The sequence below is a fragment of the Hipposideros armiger genome, unplaced genomic scaffold, assembly GCF_001890085.2.
Source record: "Hipposideros armiger isolate ML-2016 unplaced genomic scaffold, ASM189008v1 scaffold_128, whole genome shotgun sequence".
Taxonomy (NCBI): Eukaryota; Metazoa; Chordata; class Mammalia; order Chiroptera; family Hipposideridae; genus Hipposideros; species Hipposideros armiger.
This window is the reverse complement of record NW_017731478.1, coordinates 3,108,533-3,128,402: the sequence shown is the minus strand read 5'-3', so window position 1 is coordinate 3,128,402 and position 19,870 is coordinate 3,108,533. Positions and strand designations below refer to the sequence as shown.

The following is a 19,870-nucleotide window of genomic DNA, read 5'->3' as shown; positions in this document are numbered from 1 at the left end:
TGGGTGCCAGGAGGGGGCCTGGACTTCCGTGCTCCGGCGACTCCCCTTCTCAGGTGGCTGCGGTAGCCCCCACTTCCTCCCTGGCCACCACAGTCCATTCTTCCACATGGGATCTTTGTAAGGCCAACCCTCATAGTGCGACTCCCGATTCAAACTCTGCAGGGGCCGCCCACACCTGTCGGGGCACATCCACTCCTTCTGGGAGGTCTTCCTCCCAACCCATCACCTGGGCCACATCCTCCCACTTGGGGTCCGCCACACAGCCCCTCAGTTATACTATACATTTGTTGGTTGTTTGCCCAGCATCTGCCTCTCCAGGATGGCAGGTTCCATGATGGTTTTATTCATCATTGTATACCCGCTCCCAGCACAGGCCTGAGAAACCACTCGGTGTTCGAGTGCTTCCTGAATAACCAATGACTGTTTCAGATCTCTAGGGTCAGACGCCTTCTTCCAAGAACACCCTGAGTCTGGAACTGAATAACCCACGATGGGCGCCGGAGTCCAATGCCAGCTGCCTCCCCCACTACGGGCGCAGGACGTGGGTGCAGTGGGTGGATGAGAAAGAGTGAGTGGGTGTGGGTGAGTTTTCAACAGTGAAGGTCATGCAGAGGCCCCAGGTGGGGGAGGAGGAAGATGTGAATGGATGCCCCACCCAGGGGCTCAGGGCTTGGAAGAAGGAGAGAGAAAGTGTGTGAAGCAGGAGACGTGCAAAGCTGGGAGAGAAGGAGCCTGCATTTGGGCTCCTAACGGGGCAGTCACTCGAGGCCAGACAGTGTGTCTTTGCAGACAGTCCCACTGGTCCCCTCCCAGAGCCTGTCTGCTGGGGCCGGTGCTGGCCAAGTGCAGCCTGGGGCTTTGGAAATGGGCATGGTGGGGTGCCCAGCTGGATTCTGCTCTGAGGACTGCTGCCTGGACCCGGACCCTTGAGGGTCCTGGTCTCCCTCCTGGAGCCAGACACGGTCCAGGGCAGGGGCTTGGCAAGTGGGTGGTTCCCAGAATCTCTGAGGTTAGGCCTGAAGACTCCACATTCTGGTTCCTTCTACCTGGTCAGGACCCAAGTGTGAGGCCGTAAAAGGGGCCTGGTGGCTCGTGAGCTAACTCCCACCCTCCAGAGTCGGGAAGAACTCTCTGAGGCATGTGAAGTGGGTGGGAGCCCCAGCCCCTAACCCCACAGCGGCCCACACATCAGACATGAGATAGGTTAAGCTGTCCACTCGAGACTCGAGATCCAGTCAGGTGAGAATCCCATCAGAGAGACCTCAGCTATAGCTTCATTCCTGGCACCTTCTCCTCCTCCTGCTCCCGACATGATCTAAAAGCAGGAATTCCAGAAGGAGCAGTAGGATCCTTGCAGGGGGGCTAGCCCTCTCTACAGTAACATGGGACCTGGCTCTAGAGAGAACTAAAGCCAGAAGATGCAGGGGCCAGCTGGCCTGATGTGTGCCCATGGCCCTGGGGCTGATGGCTGTGGGTTAGGGGCAGGTCCAGCCATCCCAACTCTCAGGCCCAACACCTGCTTCTCAGACGCCCGCCTGGGTCCCGGCATGTCCTCGCCAGGCCCACCTCAGGCTCTCTGTCCCTGCTCTTGGTCAGTGGTTCGTCCCGCCTTACCACGGTCGCCAGGCTGGGAATGTGTTTGACTGAATTCTCGACCTCCTCTTCGGTCACCTCGACCAACGTGCAGTTCTCGTCCTCCGATGGCAACGGCTCCGCCCCGTGCCTCGTGACCCAGGGGTGCAGCTTCAACGAATGACAGGAGGGGTGAGGGGCAGGCACAGCTGGCTCCCAGAAGCAGGCAAGCGGAGCCAGGGAGGGGAGGCAGAAAGGGAGAGGCAGTGGCCTGAGGTCGGGCATGCAAGAGAGCTGGCAAGCCAGGCAGAGGGTGGGGGTGAGCAAGATGGGAGGAAACGTGGAGAAGACGAGACAGAGAATGGGAGGGAGCTACGAGGCTGATATGCGCGGGTTGGATTCTCCATCTGGCCCCAAGTCTTGGCAAAAGTGACTAGAATTTGGCATCTGCCTTGCACCCATCCCTCCTCAGCAACACACCCTGATGCCCAGAAGACTCAGCTCAGAGCAGGCAGCACCCTCCCCATTTCATAGAAGGGCAAACAGAGGCTTGGGGAGGCACAGAGACTACAAACCAGCTGGAAGGACATAATCAGGAGAGGACCCAGGCAGGGCTCTGCCCCTGACTACCCACCCCTGGGGTCCAAGCCTTTATCCGTAGCCTGTCAGGCTTCCCCATCTTCACATACTAGTTAGCTAGGTCCCTAGGAGTTCCCAAAGCAAATACGTATCTAGATTTCTTAAAGGGCCAGATGTGTGTGTGTGGCATTGGTTGGCGTGTTGGGGTTGAATGGGGGTCTCTTTTAACAGTGCTTTCTGCATCAGGGTGGAATAGGGCAGGCCAAGGGAGGGGGGGGTCAAAGGGCTCACTGACTTCCGCCCACCCTCACTGCAATTTCTCAAAGGGATGGGCAGGGTTAAGGCAAGGGCCCAAGACAGGACGTGGAACACACAGCGGCCCCGGACTAGCCTGGTCTGCGGAGGGTAGATGCCATCAGCCCAAGCCAATCGGAGCGAGCGCTAGCTGCCTGGCTGGCAGCAGATGCCACTTACACAATCTCACAAACACAAGCCCCAAATCCTCCTCCCCAACCCGACCAGCCCCCAGCAGCCTAGAGGCCTCAGGGCACGGGAGCGCAGCGGTTGCCAAGGCGAGTGTGGCACTGTGAACGTGGGGCAAGGGGCCTGGCCAAGGCGGGGTTGAGCCAAACAATTCCAAGCAGAGGACACAGGCCAAGCCCCCAGCACACGCCCCTTGAGGCAACGGTGGCCCCGGGGTACCTTGATCTCCGGCACCACAATCCTCGACTCGGGGTTCTTGTCCAACATGCGGGTGATCAGGTCCTTCAAGTCCTCGGCTATGTCGGGCCTGGGGGTGGGAGACACGTCAGGAGTGCCCGACAGAGACGCAGGACCACCGAGGGCTCAGAATGAGAGGAGACTCAGAATAGCCGGGCGATACTCACTGATCTGGAAATTCCAGGGCCTGGCTCTTAATCTTACTGTGTAAACACATGATCCGCTCGTCCATGAACGGGCACTGCCAAGAGAGGTAAGAGCAGCCGTCAGTGGCTGGCACGCCTGTCCTGTAAAGACCACCCGGTGCTGGCATCACTTCACATGGGTTACATCAGAGAAATAGGCAGCCTGGTGGCCTGGTCGAGGGAAGGAGCAGTTCCCACCCCTCCAAGTTCTAGAAGGACCAGGGGTGTCCTTTTAGAAGGGGCTAGAGCCCTTCCCACCACATCACGGATTTCCTCGGTAGCTGGGGATTTAATTTACCTACTTCTACAAAAGCAAACATTTTTTTTCATCCACCTGGCAGGTGAACGACGATAAAATAGCAAGAATAATAAAAAAGGTGTCACTGCAACAGCAGAGATTAGCGAGAGCTTAGCCTGGGCCAGGCCCTGTACGGAGGTTTCTCAGGGCTAACGTTTCATGGGCTGCTCCCTCTGCCTGGCGTGTTCTTCCCACCAACATCTGGCTGGCTTGTTTTCTCCCATCATTCAGGTGTCTGAGCAAAGCTCACCTTCTCAGGGAGGCATTCTGGAGCTCCTGTCTGAAACAGACACGCCCCACCCACTCCCACTGCCACGTGATTTCTCATTGTAGCACCTATCCCTGATATTATATTACATATGTAGGTATTTATTGTTTAACGCCTGCAATGGGAACGTCAGCTCCAAGAAGGCCAGGATTTTTGTGTGTCTTGCTCACTGCAGACGCCCCAGTACCCGGGAACAAAGTTGGGGCTCAATAAATATGTTGAATTAATGAGTGCTTGAATTAATTCTGTCGATCCTCTCAGAACCTGTAAGAATAAGTATTATTCTCATTTTACAGAAAAGAAAAACAGGAGCTCAAAAGAGGTAATGTGTCCGGAATATGCCAAGTTGGGATTTAAGCCTAGCCTGGGCTGAACTCTGCAGCCCACTCATGCGGCCTCCTCCCGGGTGACAAATCCGTGCTCTCGCCCAGCATGCGGCCTCACCCAGGAGGAGCTCAGGTATTGTGCAGGAAAAAGAAACCTTTATGTGGGGTGCTGAGAAGGCTGGGAAAAGTCTCAGAAAGTGACCTGGCCTAGTCTTGTCCAAGGAAAATTATTTCAGTAAGAGCAGTAACCTGAGACAAAAGTTTGGATCACACAGGTATAGCCAGTCGACAGAACTCATTAAATGGTACACTTAAGATCTGTCAGTAGGGGGCCGGCCGAGTGGCGCGATGGTTAAGAACTCGCTTGGGATGCCAGAGGGCCCCGGTTCGGATCCCACATATGAGGGCCAGTGACACTGCCCTCCGCAGCTGAGATGCTGAACAACAGCTCAACCTGGAGCTGGGCTGCCATGAGTCGCCGGCGACGGCGTGGGCTGCAGCCCCTGTGGCAGTGGGTTGCCATGGGCTACCGTGAGCAGCCAGTAGCCAGCGTGAGCGGCCAGCAGCCGCAGTGAGCGGCCAGCAGCCGCAGTGAGCGGCCGTCCAGAAGCCGGCGACTGATCTGCCTCGCCAGAGAAGAGCGCAATGATGGTGCCAACTTGGGCCAGTGAAGCAACGTCCTCCACAACTAGACTGAAGAACAAAATGACAGCAACTTGTCTGTTCCCCTTCCCCCAACTCCCCAGCACTGTTCCCATCCCCCCAATTCCCCAATAAAAAATCAAAAAAAAAAAAAAAAAAAGATCTGTCAGTACATTTCATTATATGTCAATTTTACCACAAAAAAATAAGAGAGAACCACAAATAGTGAGCTTTAGCTAACGATGGCACCCTAAAGCATTTGGAAGAAGTATAGGTATGTTGGCATGTTACTCTTGTGGACAGAAAAGGGGCCACACGTTAAACCTGACAAGCTCAGGAGACTGAAAATAACCACAGTCGGTGAGAACATAAAAATTCCTAACTAAGGTGGGCCATGGCAGGAAGTCACATCTCTTGAGCTTCCTCATTAAGTTATTCTGTGCCTTTTCAGTGGGCCTATTCCTTGTCTTTTCGTACCTAAGATAATATCTTTAATCCTCCCCCCACCCCCCACCCCAGAGCTGGAAACTGCAAAATTCCTCATTATCATTCTTGTCTCCTGATCACCATCTCTATGTGCTGTAAAGAGCCAACTGTTAGCTATCCTACACCCACCTGTGTGGGAGGAGTACCTGTCCCTCCAACATACTTTTATCCAATCCCAAAGATTTCCCCGCTTTGCTTTCTCCCACCCCCTTAATCTATCATCAATGGATTTCATGTAACCCTCCTCCTTTGATTTTATGTATAAAATAAACTGCAAACTGCCATTTTGCAGAGCATTTTCTCAATCCGTTGAGATTTTGCTTCCCGGCAATTGTTGACAGTTTGGCTCAAATAAACTCTTATAAGTTTTCTCTTAGGCTGGATATTTTTCATCAACACTCTGAAATGTGTAAAAAAATAAGATTGAGGATGGAGTCACATGTGTTGAAGCAAGTACAGTAAAATGTGTACGGTAGAATCTAGGTGGCAGCAGCATGGGTGTTACTGTACAATCCTTTCACTCACTATGTGATTAAAAATTTTCTAATCAATGTTGGGGGGAGGGGATTACAAGCTCCTTTACATCCTCACAGGACCAGTTTCTTAAGCTTTCCTCAATAGGAGACAAGCTCATGAGAAGGAAAACACCACACTTTTATTGCTCATAGTTCATCTGAACTTCCAAGTTAAAAATAGAAGCCCCTAGGGCCGGCCGAGTGGCACGTTGATTAAGAGCTGGCTTGGGACGCCAGAGGACCCCGGTTCGGATCCCACATATGAGGGCCAGTGACACTGCCCTCTACAGCTAAGATGCTGAACAACAGCTCAACCTGGAGCTGGGATGCCGTGAGTCGCTGGCAATGGTGTAGGCTGCAGCTCCTGCTGCAGTGCGTTGCCATGGGCTACTGTGTGTAGCCAGCAGCCACAGTGAGCGGCTGTCCAGAAGCCGGCAACTGATCTGCCTCGCCGGGAAGAGCGCAATGATGGTGCCAGCTTGGGCCAGTGAAGCAACGTCCTCCAAACTAGACTGAAGAATAAAACGATAGCAACTTGTCTGTTCCCCTTCCCCCAATTCCCCAGGGCTGTTCCCATCCCCCAATTCCCCAATAAAAATCTTAAAAAAAAAAAAAAAATAGAAGCCCCTAAATATCAATAATACAAAAACAACAAAAGAAAGAGAAAAAAAAAAAAGACAAACCAGCACATCCTAAATCAATAGTCAAATGGATTTTAACTTCCCTTCCAACTCTATCCCTTCAACAATAGCTTCTAGGGACACTGTTGAGAAGAATACCAAAGTAGTATCAGGCTCAGGAGGAAAGAGTGAAGTCATTGATTAGTGATGTCTGTCTTGGGTTTAGGAGTGGGGAAATGTGGCACATCTGCTGTCCTTGCTCTAAATCTGTCAACTATTTATAACCTCCAGCGCCTCTGCCAATCCTTCTGTTTTAACAGATATGACTATCATATACAGATATGCACATTTAGGAAGGCATCCTCTTTAATATTCAGATCTAACTGTGGAAATAAAATTATATAACTTTTAATGAATAAGTACCATCTCCCCTGTATAGGTAACTATTAATCCAAGAGGACCACCCAGCCACACTCAGGAAGCAGGACACCCCCACCCTGTTACCTGGCCAAACACAAAGCAGTACAGCGTAACACCCATGGCCCAGACATCCAAGGCCTGCAAGAAAAAAAAGAGCTTCGTGTGAGGGCACCAGGGGCAGTGAAAGGCGACTACTGCTTTTGCCTGTCTAGCGTCCAATCCTCCAGCTTTCCTTTAGGGAACTACCTCTCCTTGACTCTCAGTCCATGGAGTTGAGGTGGGGCTAATCCCGTGCCCAGCCTCTGGGTGGGCACATAACCCAGGGCTGATCAATGAGAATACCACTTCCCCCAGCCATAGTAATTGGTTCAAGGATGGGCACATGACCCAGGACTGACCAATAAGAGTACCACTCCCTCCAGCTACAGTGATTGGTTAAAAAATGGGCACATGATACATGCTGGGCCAATCAGAGCCAATCCCAGGATTTTTGCTGGAGATCTTCAGGAAGGGGAATGGTCTCTCTACTGAAGTTGGTAAACTGATAGAAAATAGCCTGGAGCTGCAGGAGTCTAACCCACCTGGGGAGGAAACCAATTCAGAACAGACCTAAGAGACAAGAGACGGATTCCTATCTGAATCTCTGTATCTACCCAAGCCCAAAGCCAAATACATCCCCGCTCATCTACATGATTTAATGGATTCACTGTTTAAGCCAGTTTGAGTTGGATTTTTGCCACTTACAACTGAGAGGACCCTAACACAGGAAGTACTCAGCATCTCGGCAGATCCAAACCTACCTTCCCAGAGAAGATTTTCCGGGTTTCTGAGAGCGACTCGGGCGCCATGAAGGCGGGCGTGCCCACAGTGTTAGAGAGGAGCGCATCGCTGCCCTTGAACTCGTTGCTCACGCCAAAGTCGGCAATCTTGATGTGCCCATCTTCTCCGACCAGCAGGTTGGAAGGTTTGATGTCCCGGTGGATGATCTTCTGGTAGTGTACTGGGGACGGGTGGGCACAGGACGGGAGAGAGGGGGCAGGAAAGCCATGTGAGGAACTCCGGGTGGCCCACATTGCCCAGAGACACAGGTGGGGGGACCCCTCTGTTCTCCCACGGCCCCAGGCCCTTCCCAGCCCCGCTCCCAGACCTGCTGGACACTCACGGCTCTGAAAGATAGAGGAAGAGTGTCTTTAAGGATGTTCTCTGTCCTCAGAAATGAGGAGTGAAACACAAACTGCCAAGAGTGATTAGGAAGCGCCTGCTATAGTCTAAATCGCTGGTGACAGAGCATGGCGAGTTTTTGTGGAGCTTGGCTCCCGGCTAGAAGCCGCAGGACTTGTGGCAACCAAACATATTTTCATTTACCAATGCCAGAACTCAACCTGCTTACCCAACCAACAATGACTGGAGTAGGTCGATTTTAAGTGTGAACCACAAAGCAGGACTGGGGAGTTGGCTAACTGTCAGCCCATGGGAGAGGGCAGTCCTGTGGTCTGGAAGACCCAATTGCATTTCTGTGGTGGGGATGGAGGAGGGGATGATGACAAGGGTAATAGCAGCAGCAGCAGCTCCCCGAGGTAAGTGCCCAGGCTGGGCCCTAGCCCCATGTGAAGTGCTTCCCATTTACCCCATTTAAACCTCACAACAATCCTATGGGACAGGCAAGGGTAAGGGTCAAAATGTTTAACAACCAGAAGCAGAAAGGACACGTGCCAATCAGAACCACTGCTGTGTACTGGCTGATTTCAGTCCTGGTGAGAGACCCTTTATTATCATTTTAGAGATGAGGAAACTAAGGTTTCAGGAGAGTAACAGGAGCCCCGTCCCAGGGTTGTTGGGAATAAAGGACGATGCAAGTAGAGCCCCTAACAGTGCCTGGTACACACAGAAAGTGCCGGGTAAACGGTCGCAATTGCCACTGCTCTTAATTTCCCTGTGTGGCAGGAAGAAAGGTTTCTGCTGCCAGGGCGTAGCCACAGAGGGTTCTCTGTAGCTGCCCATGACGGCATCTCAGACAATTCTGTCTCCCACCCATCTCCTTGTGCTCCAAAAGGAAAATAAGAAACTTCCAACTTTCCACCCATTACCTGGGAACGCCTATCACCCCTGGAAGAGGCTCTTCCCACAGGCCCCACTTACAGTACTCGATGCCTTTGATCAGATCCTGGAAGTAGAAACGGGCCTGGTCTTCGGAGAGCGGTTTGAGGGTGGGCACTTCCATCACAGGCCTGAAAGGTTGGCACATGCATGAGAAACAAACCAGGTACCCCAGCCTTGGGCCCCTCTCACAGCAGAGCCCAGCGCCGCCTGGCTCAGCTTTGCAGCCCAAGAGGCTTCAGGCGTCATACATACCCGCCGGGGGTGGGGATACTCACCCTTGGTTGACCAGTTCAAACACTGTAGGGAAGAGAAGAGGTGAATTGTTACATTGGGAAACAGGAAATCTATCTTTCTCCCCATCATCCCCACCTCCCAAACGCCCCAGGAAACACCAAGAAGCAGAGAAATTAATATTGGACTGGAGAGAGGAATAGTCTACAAAACCAAAGCCGCTCCAAGTCCTGCTTTTCTAAGTTCCCATCAAAAGGCCAGGGGTCAGAGATTTTCTGATGTTCCTGGGACCTCAGCCTGGGTGGACTTCTAGTCCTCAAAACAGCCAGAGAAAACAAAGCAGGGAGACAGGAGACAGGTGGGGACAGCTCATGGGCACCTCTCATTTCTCCACTCATACCCAAGGCTAGACTATGTCAGGTCTAAGGGGACACAACCCAAACGTCGATTGACTCAGACACAAAGAAGTAGCCCTAAGGGTCTTCAGAACACTAGGAAAGCTCCGACTCAAAAAACAGCATGAACAGGTGTCAACAACCCCTCCCCAGTTCTCCAAGTTGCCAGGCTGTCTCAGGCTACAGACCAAGAATGCTTAAATAATATTATTCCAACTCCTCAACACTCAGTGGTCAGCTGGCCCTCGGACCCTTTCCTGAGTCTCAATCCAAAGCAAGACTTGGAGCTAGCAGTGGGGCTCAGGGTTTCCTCACCACCTCAAAGGCCAGCTCCTCCTCTTCCGCCTAAACAGCGCTCTTCCGGGCTGCCATTCACACCCCACACACAAATGCCTCACACGTCAGCTTCCTTCCAGCCCTGTGCAATGGCGGACAACCACCCTCACCACGTACTAGATAAACGGTGTCCAGGAAATGCAGTGTTTTTGTTGTTGAGTTTGTTTGTTTGGGGGGGAGGGGGGGTTGCGTTTTTAAAACTTGAGGTGAAGTTTTCATAATATAAAATGTCACAATGTACAGCATTCAGTGCTATTTAGTATTCACGATGTTGTACAACCATCACCTCTGTCTAGTTCCAGAACATTTTCATCGCCCAAAATCAAACCGTGTGCTCATTCGTAGTCATTCTCTATCTCCCCACCCCCAGCCCCTGGCAACTAATAATCTGCTTTCTGTTTCTATGGATTTGCCTATTCTGGACATTTCATATACATAGAGTCATACAATCTGTGCTCTTCTGTGACTGGCTTTTTCACTTAGTGTAATGCTTTCAAGGTTCATCCATGTTGTAGCACGTTATCAGTATTTCTTTCCTTTTTATGGCTGAATTATATTCCAGTGTATGGATAGACCACATTTTGTTTCTCCGCTCATCCGTTGACGGACATTTGAGTTGCTTCTACCTTTTGGCTATTGTGAATAAGGCTGCTGTGAACCAAGCATTTATGTACAACTGTTAGTCTGTTTCCAATTCTTTTGAACATATACCCAGGAGTGGAATTGCTGGGTCATGTGGCATAGTTATTTTAATTTTGTTCTGCTTGGACAAACATAGTTATAACTAGGAATATGAACCTGTACTTTAGAAAGTGAAAAAATAGCACGGTAGGTTTCGACATCCAGGGGAGAATGACTTTAGAGTAGTCTATTGTTCTAGAATCATCGACCCACATTGCAGCGAGTGTATGGAAGAAACCAAAGCGTTTATCAAAGGTCTCCAAGGGCTGAGGTAGACAAGGGGAAGCAGCCAGATCCTCAGACCAAAGGCAGGCTTACAGGTTCTAACCAGAACAGGAACTTGACTCCCCCGGGGTCCTTCCCTGTCTTCAGGTTCATCAATCAGCACTGAGCAAATCTGCCATAGGGCAGATCCACTATGGCTTCAGGCTGCAACCAAAAGCAAAGGTAACAGCTCAAAGGGGCGGTTTCCACAGACAGGAGCACCGGGCACTCAGCTCTGGCCTATCCCGTCTCAGGTATGTAAGTGTCAGCTTTCAAGAGCTGCTTCGTGAATTTCTGCGCCTTCCTCCCACCCACCCAAGCACTGTAAGTCAGATGGCCTGGAGGAAGCTGGCCTGCTGAAACAGGTCTATTTTCAGTCCCTAACAGTGTCACCACGCTGAGCAGTGGGTGGGAAGTTTTTAACCTCTAGAAATACTGACCGTGTTCTCCACCCTTTGAGGGTCAGACCTGTAGCGGCAGGACCCTTGCTGATACCTGCTATGGGCCTCGCGTGCTACCCTGGAAACATTCCCCAAACCACCAGAATCAAACACTAAAGGTCAGCATGGCTCCTTGTCACACCGGCGCCTCAGGAAGTGAAAAACTCTGTCCATGAAGCTGCCAGGTTTAGCCTCACAAAACTCCTCCTTGAACTTGGGTCATGTTCTTTTTATCCTCATTGAGCTCTTCTGCTCAGACCCTCCAATGGTTCCCTTCTCGCCCAGAGTAATTACAAGGCAAGGTCTTACAATGGTGTAAAATGTCCTCTGCCATCTGGTCCCCACTGTCCTGCACAAATGTCACCTCAGTGAGCCATCTCAAGAAGCCAGTCCCCCAACCTGGACTCCTGGCTCCCCGGACCCTGCTTGGGTTTGCTTCTGGTGTCCCTTGCGAAGCCTACGCATAAAGCTTAGGTCCTAAGTGTCAGTCTGTCCTCAATACAGCAGTGAACTACCTCAAGGGCAGGAAGTTTCTTTTGTTTTTTGTTTTTTAAGCTTTTATTGGAGAATTGGGGAAGGGGAACAGCCAAGTTGTTGCCCTTCAGTCTTAGCTGTGGAGAGCGCAGCTAGCTCAGCTCCAAGTCCAGTCGCCATCCGGCCGCCCGTCGGCAGCTCGTGGCCGCTCAGCTCAAGGTGCCAAGTTCAGTCTTTAGTTGCATGCGGACGTAACGTAGCCCTCCAGTCGAACAGTGCCTTGTTGTTAGGAGCACGAGCTCTCACCAGCTGAGCCATCCTGCCACATGTTGGCAGCTCAGCTTGGGCGCAGCTCACTGGCCCATGTGGAAATCGAACCGGCGACCCTGTTGCTCAGAGCTTGCGCTCTTAACCAACTGAGCCCCTTGGTTGGCCCCAAAGACAGGAAGTTTTGAGTTTTGTTCCCTGAGGAACCTGGAACGGGGTCTGACAAACTATGATGTTTTTGACTGAACAAACAACCTCCTTGGAAATAGCCCAAAGTCATACAGGGTCAGGTCTGGGGTCCCAAGTGAGCGCATTAGGTTGGAGATGCCATTCTGAGCCAAAAACTATCTGTTGTTACATTTTGTGATTTCTGCTGTATTTCCCCAAAATTCACTCATTTGCCTACCATGTTCATAATCTAGCCTTATCTATATGCCATGTAAATTATTGTTTGATATTTTTCTTTAAATTGGCTCAGTTTTTAAATTCTTAGCCTTATCCTATGTAATGATATCCATGAGCTCATGCTTTTAGTGCGCTGGTTATAGTTTTTCTTATACAATGTCAAATTAAATCTAAAATTTTTTTAAATGTGTGTCCATGTGTCACCTAAAATCATCTCATGTATTTAAAGTGGTGACGCTACCACATTTTGAGAAATAGCGCGATTCTGTAATGTTCACATTTTTATGTTCCCTTCAATCGTTTTTTAAAGTTAACATATGTGATGTTATTTACTGTATAGCTTCTATATTGTTTGTCAAGGAAGGTTTTAAAATTTGAATATGGACTGCACACTAGATGCTCTCAGGGAACTGGTGTTAACTTTTTTTCAGATGTGATGATGTCTGTTACTTTACTTTTGGACAGTTCAGCAAAAAAATACAGAGAAATGGATAGGCGGGTAGCTACACTGATCGAGCAAATGACAAGATACTAACCTGAATCTGGGTGGTAGGTATACATTACACTATTCTTTCAACTTTTTCTGCAGGCTTAACATTTTTCATAATAAAAACCCAGGGGACAAATGGAAAGTAAAATATCCTAGGAAACAACGGTATCCTTGGAAACAAACCATAGCAACGACTTTAGGGGAGTTGAACTCAGAGCTCTATTTTCCAGCCACATTTGTGACTTTATGATCCATCACTCCTTGTGCAGCCAAGGACCGTCCCCGTGCTCAATGAGGAGATTCCGGACTCCAGGCGGGGCTTGGCCATGCCCACCTCCCTCATCTCTTTGCTCCCCCTCCCGGCTGTCATCTGTGCCTATTCAAAATGCACGGACTCATCTGAATGCCCACCCAAGCCAGACATTACCAGGACATGTGACCTGTCGATCACTCATTCCTGGGCCCGACAGTCTGCTGTCCAGTTTTGAATCAGTCCTGCCCTCCCTTCCCTCATCAGCACTTATGCTGAGATCTGACTGAGGGCTGCCCCATGTCCCCACCATTTCTTTAAAATGAGGCTTCTGAGGACATGCCTGAGTCCATCCATTTCCATGTGCAGTGCCCAGACCCTTTGATGATCCCTCAAGGCTCCAAATGCCCCACCATGGCCTCCCGCACCCCCTATCCTCAACCCCACCCTCCTCTCTGGTTTACTCTGCCCCACCCAGCCACATTTTTCTCAAACACACTGCTCCCGCCAGCCTCAGGACGTTTGTGCCTGCTGGTCCCTCTGCCTGGAATACTCTTCTACAGATCTAACAGGACTGTGTCCTTGACATTCAGGGGCTGAATGGGCGCCTCCTATCAGAAGTGGTCCCTCCATCTCTCTCTCACATCATCAGTTAACCCCCTTCAGAGCACCTATCTGAAGTTATCTGGTTTATTTATTTGTTGGCTCTGTGTCTTCCCCACCTAGAATGTCAGCTTCATCAGAGCGGGGCCTCATCGTTCATACTTATCACTGCATCCTTAGTGCCTAGAACAGTGCCCAGCATATAGCAGGTGCTCAATAAATATCTGCAAATGAATGAATAGGACATCCAGATAAAGAAACTCCCTTCCACCTCCTGCTTTGAATCAGGGGTGCGGCCTTCTGTGGGCTCGCTGTGGGGCCCAGCCAGAGCGGGAAAGGGAAAGCTGTCCTTAGTGGGAGATGCCAGGGGGAGGGGCTGCCTCGAGGGCGCCCCTGGGTTCTGGCAGGCACAGCTGCCTGAGCGAGGATGGCAGAAGGCAAGGGCTCAGGTCTTACCCATGTACAGATGGTCCTCAGTGGGGTCATCCAGGACCTGTTGGCACAGCCACATGGAACAGGCCGGGGACAAGGAGCAGGGAGAGAAAAGAGAGAGAAAAGACATGAGCGGACAGGAAGCAGCATCCACATGACTGCGTCTGCTACCGGGAGGGCTATGCTTTCCACTGTTTTTCCTAGTTAAGATGAAGGGCACAGGAAAAAACCCTGAGTGTGCGATCCAAATGGCCATCTGGAAAATAAGCACCTTCTAGCCCAACCCTCAAGGGTCCAAAACACCCAGAAAGGAGGTTACAAAAGGGGGGGGGGGCGCAAATCCCTCCCTGGGAAATGGCTCATCTTGAATGAAAAATCCCACCTGTCTCCTAGGAGACAACAACTGGTCCACGGGGTGAGAATTCAGATCCTGTCCCCATCCTCCCAACACCACCAACAGGAAATGATATCTCCTCGCCTGGAAGTGCCACAAGACTTCCTCTCTCTGGCCTTCTCTCATAACCCTCCTGCTTCCATCTTATCACTATTTCTATCTTTCTCCTTCTCTCCGAAGGGCAGGCACCAGGCTGTATCCACGCCAGTTGCTTCCGTGGTGCTCTGTACAGACTGAGGCACATAGTAGGTGCTCAGAAAACGTGTGATGAATGAACCAACAGGCGCGCTGGTAAACAACTTTGTTAAGTGGCGGAGCCACATGTCACAGGGCAGTGGGGAGAAAGGACTGAGAGCCACTCACTAACCAGTGCCCTCGGGCTTCCTCTAAGATGCCGACTCAATCATCTGTGAGTTGAGACAGTGATGACCTGCAGCCACACCTCTCGTTTGGGAGGAAACAAAGGTAGGCTCCTTGGCTAGATTGGTCCTCTGACTCTTCCCACATCACACTCACCTTCCCCAGCCACCCAAGGTCCACAGGACAAGAGCCCTGAGAAAGGGATGGACCCTAGGCAGAGGCCTGGGACAGCCAAGCTGAAGCCCTAAGCCTTGCCCTGTGGGGAAAGGCAGACCCAGGGCCTGGACACCTCGAGTTCTGCCCCCGATGGGCTCCAGGCAGTGTGAGTGCTGACCCTCCCACCTACCAAAGGCAGGAATATACCCCCACACACACCGAAATAGGGGCCCCCGGCCCTTTACACATGCTATTCCTTCCCCGGTGACGCCCTTCCGTCTTCCCCATCTGGGTACAACCGGCCCATCTCGAGCATCACTTTCCCTGAGAAGCCTTCCCCAGCCCCTCAGGCCAAGCTGGCTGCTCCCGCTTCACACTCCTAGAGCACTTTGAACATGTGCCCAAGCAAGTCCTTTATCACACAGGGGTTACAAGTCCTTGTCATCTAGACCAGAGGTGCTCCAAATGTGGCCTGGGGGCTTTGGGGAGTCCCCAAGAAGCTTTCAAGGTCCACGAGGTCAAAACTATTTTCACTCTAAAACTAAGACAATATTTGCCATTTTCACTCTCCTTCTCTACTAGTTGTAGAGTTTTCCAGAAACCACATGACATGTGATGGATGTCACAACAGGCTGAATGCAGGAGCAGATATGACAATCCAGCCATCTGGATTAATAAGCTGGATATTAACAATGACAAAACTTTGCATAAATGTAAAACTATGCCATTCTGTCACTTCAGAAAAGTTATTTTTCATAAAAAGATATCACTTATGTTAACATAAAGACTGTTGTTTTAAATGAACTAATAAATAATTTTTAGATTTCTCAGTTTTAAATTCTAATGTGATAAATATTAATAAACATAACCTACATAAGCAAAAGCTTTTTGGGGTCTCCAATAAATTTTAAGAGCATCAATGAGTCCTGAAACCAGAAAGTGTGACAATCACATGATTGATAAAAGTGTGACAATCACTGATGATCAAGAGCGATGACTGGCAAACCGTAGTACACACACCAGATCCAGCCCTCCACCTGTTTTTGTAAATAAAGTTTTATCCAAACACAGCCACGCCCATTTGTTTACATGTGTATGGCTGCTTTTGTGCTGCAACTGCACACATGCATACTAGAAAGAGGACCAGCTCCACAGAGACAGACGTGGGGGAACCGCAAGCCTCGGTACCCCACTGAGCCTCAATTCCTTCATCTTTAAAGTAGGAGTGATAAACAGTCTTAGGGAGGGGTGAGGATTAATGAAATAACAGGAGTGATGGAGCCTGGAGCAATTAACGACTACTCAGTCCTGCAGTAAGCTGTCTGATGTGAGCGGCTCTCCCTAGAAACTAGTGGGTGGCATTTGGGTAATAACAGAGCCAGAGCTGGGCCACCATCAGCCTCCCATCCTCCCCCATGTCCCCCCCCACCTCACCTCCACTAACTTCACCACGTTGGGGTGGTCCAGCTTCTTGAGGATGGCGATTTCCTGGTACACCTGCTCAATGGGGCCCCTGGGCTGGATGCAGCCCCCTGGGGCTGGCCGAGTGCCTCGGGGTGGGGGGCGACCTGAAGGAGATACAAACCATCTCGGGGTCAGCATAAAGAGCCTTTCCAGCGCAGAGGGCTGGAGTGGCTGACGCCCCCAGGGACTTTACACAGCCTTCTCACCGGGCTCCTCTGCTGCTGAAAATTGGTGAGGTTGGAACCACAGTCCCCTTGCTCAGCCTTCTGTGAACCCCCCCCTTCCCATCCTATGCCCCACATCACAGTGAGTCAGGAGGTCACCAAGGTGTGGGGAAAAGAAGTCTGGGGTCTGGCTTGGCAATCTCAACATCTCAGGGCTACTCCATCCCTTCTTCTCTCTGGGGCTCAGTTTTCCTACTCCATAAGATGGACAAAAACATGACCCCTCATCTCCTTAACTCATGGATATAGAAGAGATATACAATGAAGTCAGAAACAGAAAAATAAGAGCCGATGAGACAAAAAAAAACAAAAGATGATGCCAAAAAGAAAGGCAATCCATTCACTGCTTGGCCTTGCAGTGACTGGCAGTCAAAGGTCACAGTGATGGAAAGGTCCAGTTAAAACACTTACGATGTCACCCACCGAGGATCTAAGTGTGATTAACAGAACTGAAGGTAGAGGTGACCAGCCTTGGAAAAGTAAGAGCAAAGGTGTAGGTGTCAGAAGTGGGATATGAAAGGAGGGGAGAGGAGTTCTAGGGGACGGTGGGGGCGGGGGGCACTAACAGCCTCATCTTACAAAGCGGGGAGTCAGGAGACACTCGCTACAGCTGCTGGAATGAGAAAGGAAGTGTCAAGTGTAGTAATAAAAGAGGAGCTAAACATCATGGTATCATTTCATTGCCTGGTTGGGAAAGGGAGGTAAGGAGTGGTGTAAGAACCACAATCCTCATCTCTCTTCAGAGGAGGTCAGACGTGGATGTCAAACATGGATAAGACAAAAAATAATGGCACCAAGATATGTAGCTCGGAGTTCAGCTAAGCAGGATAAACCAGGGTCTTGGGGATAGGATGGGGTTTACATCTTTTTCTTATCTTCTTTCTCTTTTCTGGCCCCCACGGCAATGCTGGCAGGGAGCTTATGTTGGAGCAGCCTCTGATAGGCTCACCAGGAGGTCTATCCTTGGGTCACGTATCTTAACTACCAGCTCCTAAAAGACTGAAACGTGGGGGCTGCCTGTAAGGAGAAGAAGTACAGCGAGAACCTCTTGTTCTCCATTAAAAGCCCTCCTGTTCTTTGACTGCTTTTTTCAGTAGATATAATTCAAATACCTCATGGCATTTAAATTTTTTTTAATTCATCATTTTGAGATGTATAATACAATGGTTTTTAGAACAGTCACAAGGTTATGCAACCATCACCACGATCTTATCCAGAACATTTTCAGGTCCCACCCAAAAAAATAAAAAATAAAAAAAAAAATCTCATACCTATTCTCAGTCTTCTTACCCCTGGCCCCTGGAAACCACCAATCTGCTTTCTGTCTCTATGGATATATCTATTCTGGACACTTCATATAAGTAGAATCATACAATATGTGACTTTTTGTGTCTGGCTTCTTTCACTTAGCTCTATGATTTCAAGGTTCATCCATGATGTAGTATCTATCAGTGCTTCGTTCCTTTTTAATGGCTGAATAATATTCCACTGGATGGACAGGCCACCTTTTGTTTATCCAGTTAGTCACTGATGGACCCTTGGGCTGTTTCCATCTTTTGGGTATTGTGAATAATGCTGCTGTGAGCATTCGTGTACAAGCTTTAGTGTGAACATGTGTTTTCAATTCTCTTGGGTAGGTATACCCAGGAGTAGAATTACTAGGTTATAGTAACTCCATGCTTAACTTTTTGAGGAACTGTCAAACTATTTTCTTCCAATCGATTGTCTGACTTGAAACCTGTAATGCTTGAATAAATTTTTTTTTTTTAACGAAAATGAATAAAAAACCTCAGTAGGAGGCCCAGCGCTATCTTTGGGGTGTCCAGCCAGGCAGGTCACTCTGCAGGGGACACCATTCAGTGGCATCTTCTCTGCCTTGCCCCAGTCCCTGTACCTAAGAACAAGGGCCCATCTGGCCCATCAAGCTTACGTGGAAAGCCCGCCTGTCGGATCAGCTTCTTTTTGGACAGCACCTTCATCGCCTGTGGGACAGAAGACCCCACAACCCAGTTAAAGCAGGCAGGAGGCAGGAGGGAAAGTTCCCACCACACTTAGGCTTGCCCAAGCTCCTGCCCCCTGGCAGTTTGGGGACAATGTAGTGAACACCTGGTCACCAGAGGGGGTCAGGCAGCCACATGCTGCATGGAGGCTGGACTTAGGGAGTCTCTCCAGCTCTGAGGGTGTGTCTGGGGTTCCAGGTCAGCTCAGCCAGCTGGGAGACCACGAGCCTTAAAACTCACTACCACTGAATCAAGACACACGAGTGAGCTGGAGTGATGGGCGGCGGGAGGGCGGGGTTTGACTGGCTGTTTTACACATGGGGAAACAGGTTCAACAGTTACGTCACTTGCCCAAGGTCACACAGTTGGCACATGGAAGAGCCCGGATTTGAACCCACAGTGGACTGACTCCAAAGCCTCAGCTCTGAGGGCCATGTGGCTCACTACCGCCCGATTCCCAGTAGGTGGATGTAGAACTGGGAGCCCAGAGTAAGGCTATATAAGACATTGGCTGGGTTTATTTACTCATTCATTCTTCCTGAGCCATCCCTTTACTCCCCATTTCCCCATCTGTAAACTGGGAATACCACTTCCTTCCAAATGCACAAAATGAATGTGACCTAAGAAGGAAATAAGACAACTGCTAAGAAAACCTTCCAGAAAGCTGAGAGCTGGAAAGGAGTCTGTTTCTTTGGACAAGGATGGGAGCGGGGAAGGGGGAGGTGGGTACTCACATAGTAGGTATTGTCATTTTCATTGTAGGCCAACTTGACCACGCCATAGGAGCCCTGGATAAAGGGAGACGACCATGACACACTATCCAGAGTTAGGGCCTACCAAATGAGGACCCTGATACGGGGACTGCAAACTGGCAGACCACTGGCCAAATCTGCCCTGCACTTGTATTTCGTTGGATCTAAAGTTTTTGGAAACTTTGAATTAGTTGCCAACATTTAAAAATGGAAAGATTGGCTATAAAAATCCAGATTCCTGACCATCTGGAACCGTAATTATTTCCGTGTTACAGTCTGCCACAGACTACTACATAACCAGTCTGCCTCCTCCACGAGCCCTCATTTCCAGGGGAGTCTGCACCACTCCCTGATGTCTTATCCCTAGCATGCTGTGCTCACTGATATTACTCACTCACTCTCTATTGGCAAGTGAGCCTTCGAGCCCTGCAAAGATACTGCCCATTGGCTGAAACAAAAGCAAAAATGGATGTGAGAGTATCTTATGGGGAAAAACCAACACTAATGGGGGTGGAGATAAC

General features: G+C 50.1%; 1 protein-coding gene across 2 annotated transcripts in view; it reads right to left on the bottom strand.

Moving 5' to 3' along the window:
• CAMKK2 (calcium/calmodulin dependent protein kinase kinase 2) overlaps window positions 1-19,870 on the bottom strand; it is a 41,011-nt gene that overhangs the window by 9,297 nt on the left and 11,844 nt on the right. For both annotated transcript variants that reach the window (XM_019648979.1, XM_019648978.1), the window contains exons 4-14: window positions 19,332-19,385; window positions 18,528-18,579; window positions 16,344-16,477; window positions 14,024-14,060; window positions 9,007-9,028; window positions 8,771-8,859; window positions 7,432-7,631; window positions 6,716-6,769; window positions 3,039-3,112; window positions 2,854-2,941; window positions 1,615-1,743 (exon numbers count right to left, since the gene is read on the bottom strand). In XM_019648979.1, the coding sequence (XP_019504524.1) occupies window positions 1,615-1,743; window positions 2,854-2,941; window positions 3,039-3,112; window positions 6,716-6,769; window positions 7,432-7,631; window positions 8,771-8,859; window positions 9,007-9,028; window positions 14,024-14,060; window positions 16,344-16,477; window positions 18,528-18,579; window positions 19,332-19,385 (933 nt within the window). The remainder of the gene's footprint in view (window positions 1-1,614; window positions 1,744-2,853; window positions 2,942-3,038; window positions 3,113-6,715; window positions 6,770-7,431; window positions 7,632-8,770; window positions 8,860-9,006; window positions 9,029-14,023; window positions 14,061-16,343; window positions 16,478-18,527; window positions 18,580-19,331; window positions 19,386-19,870) is intronic.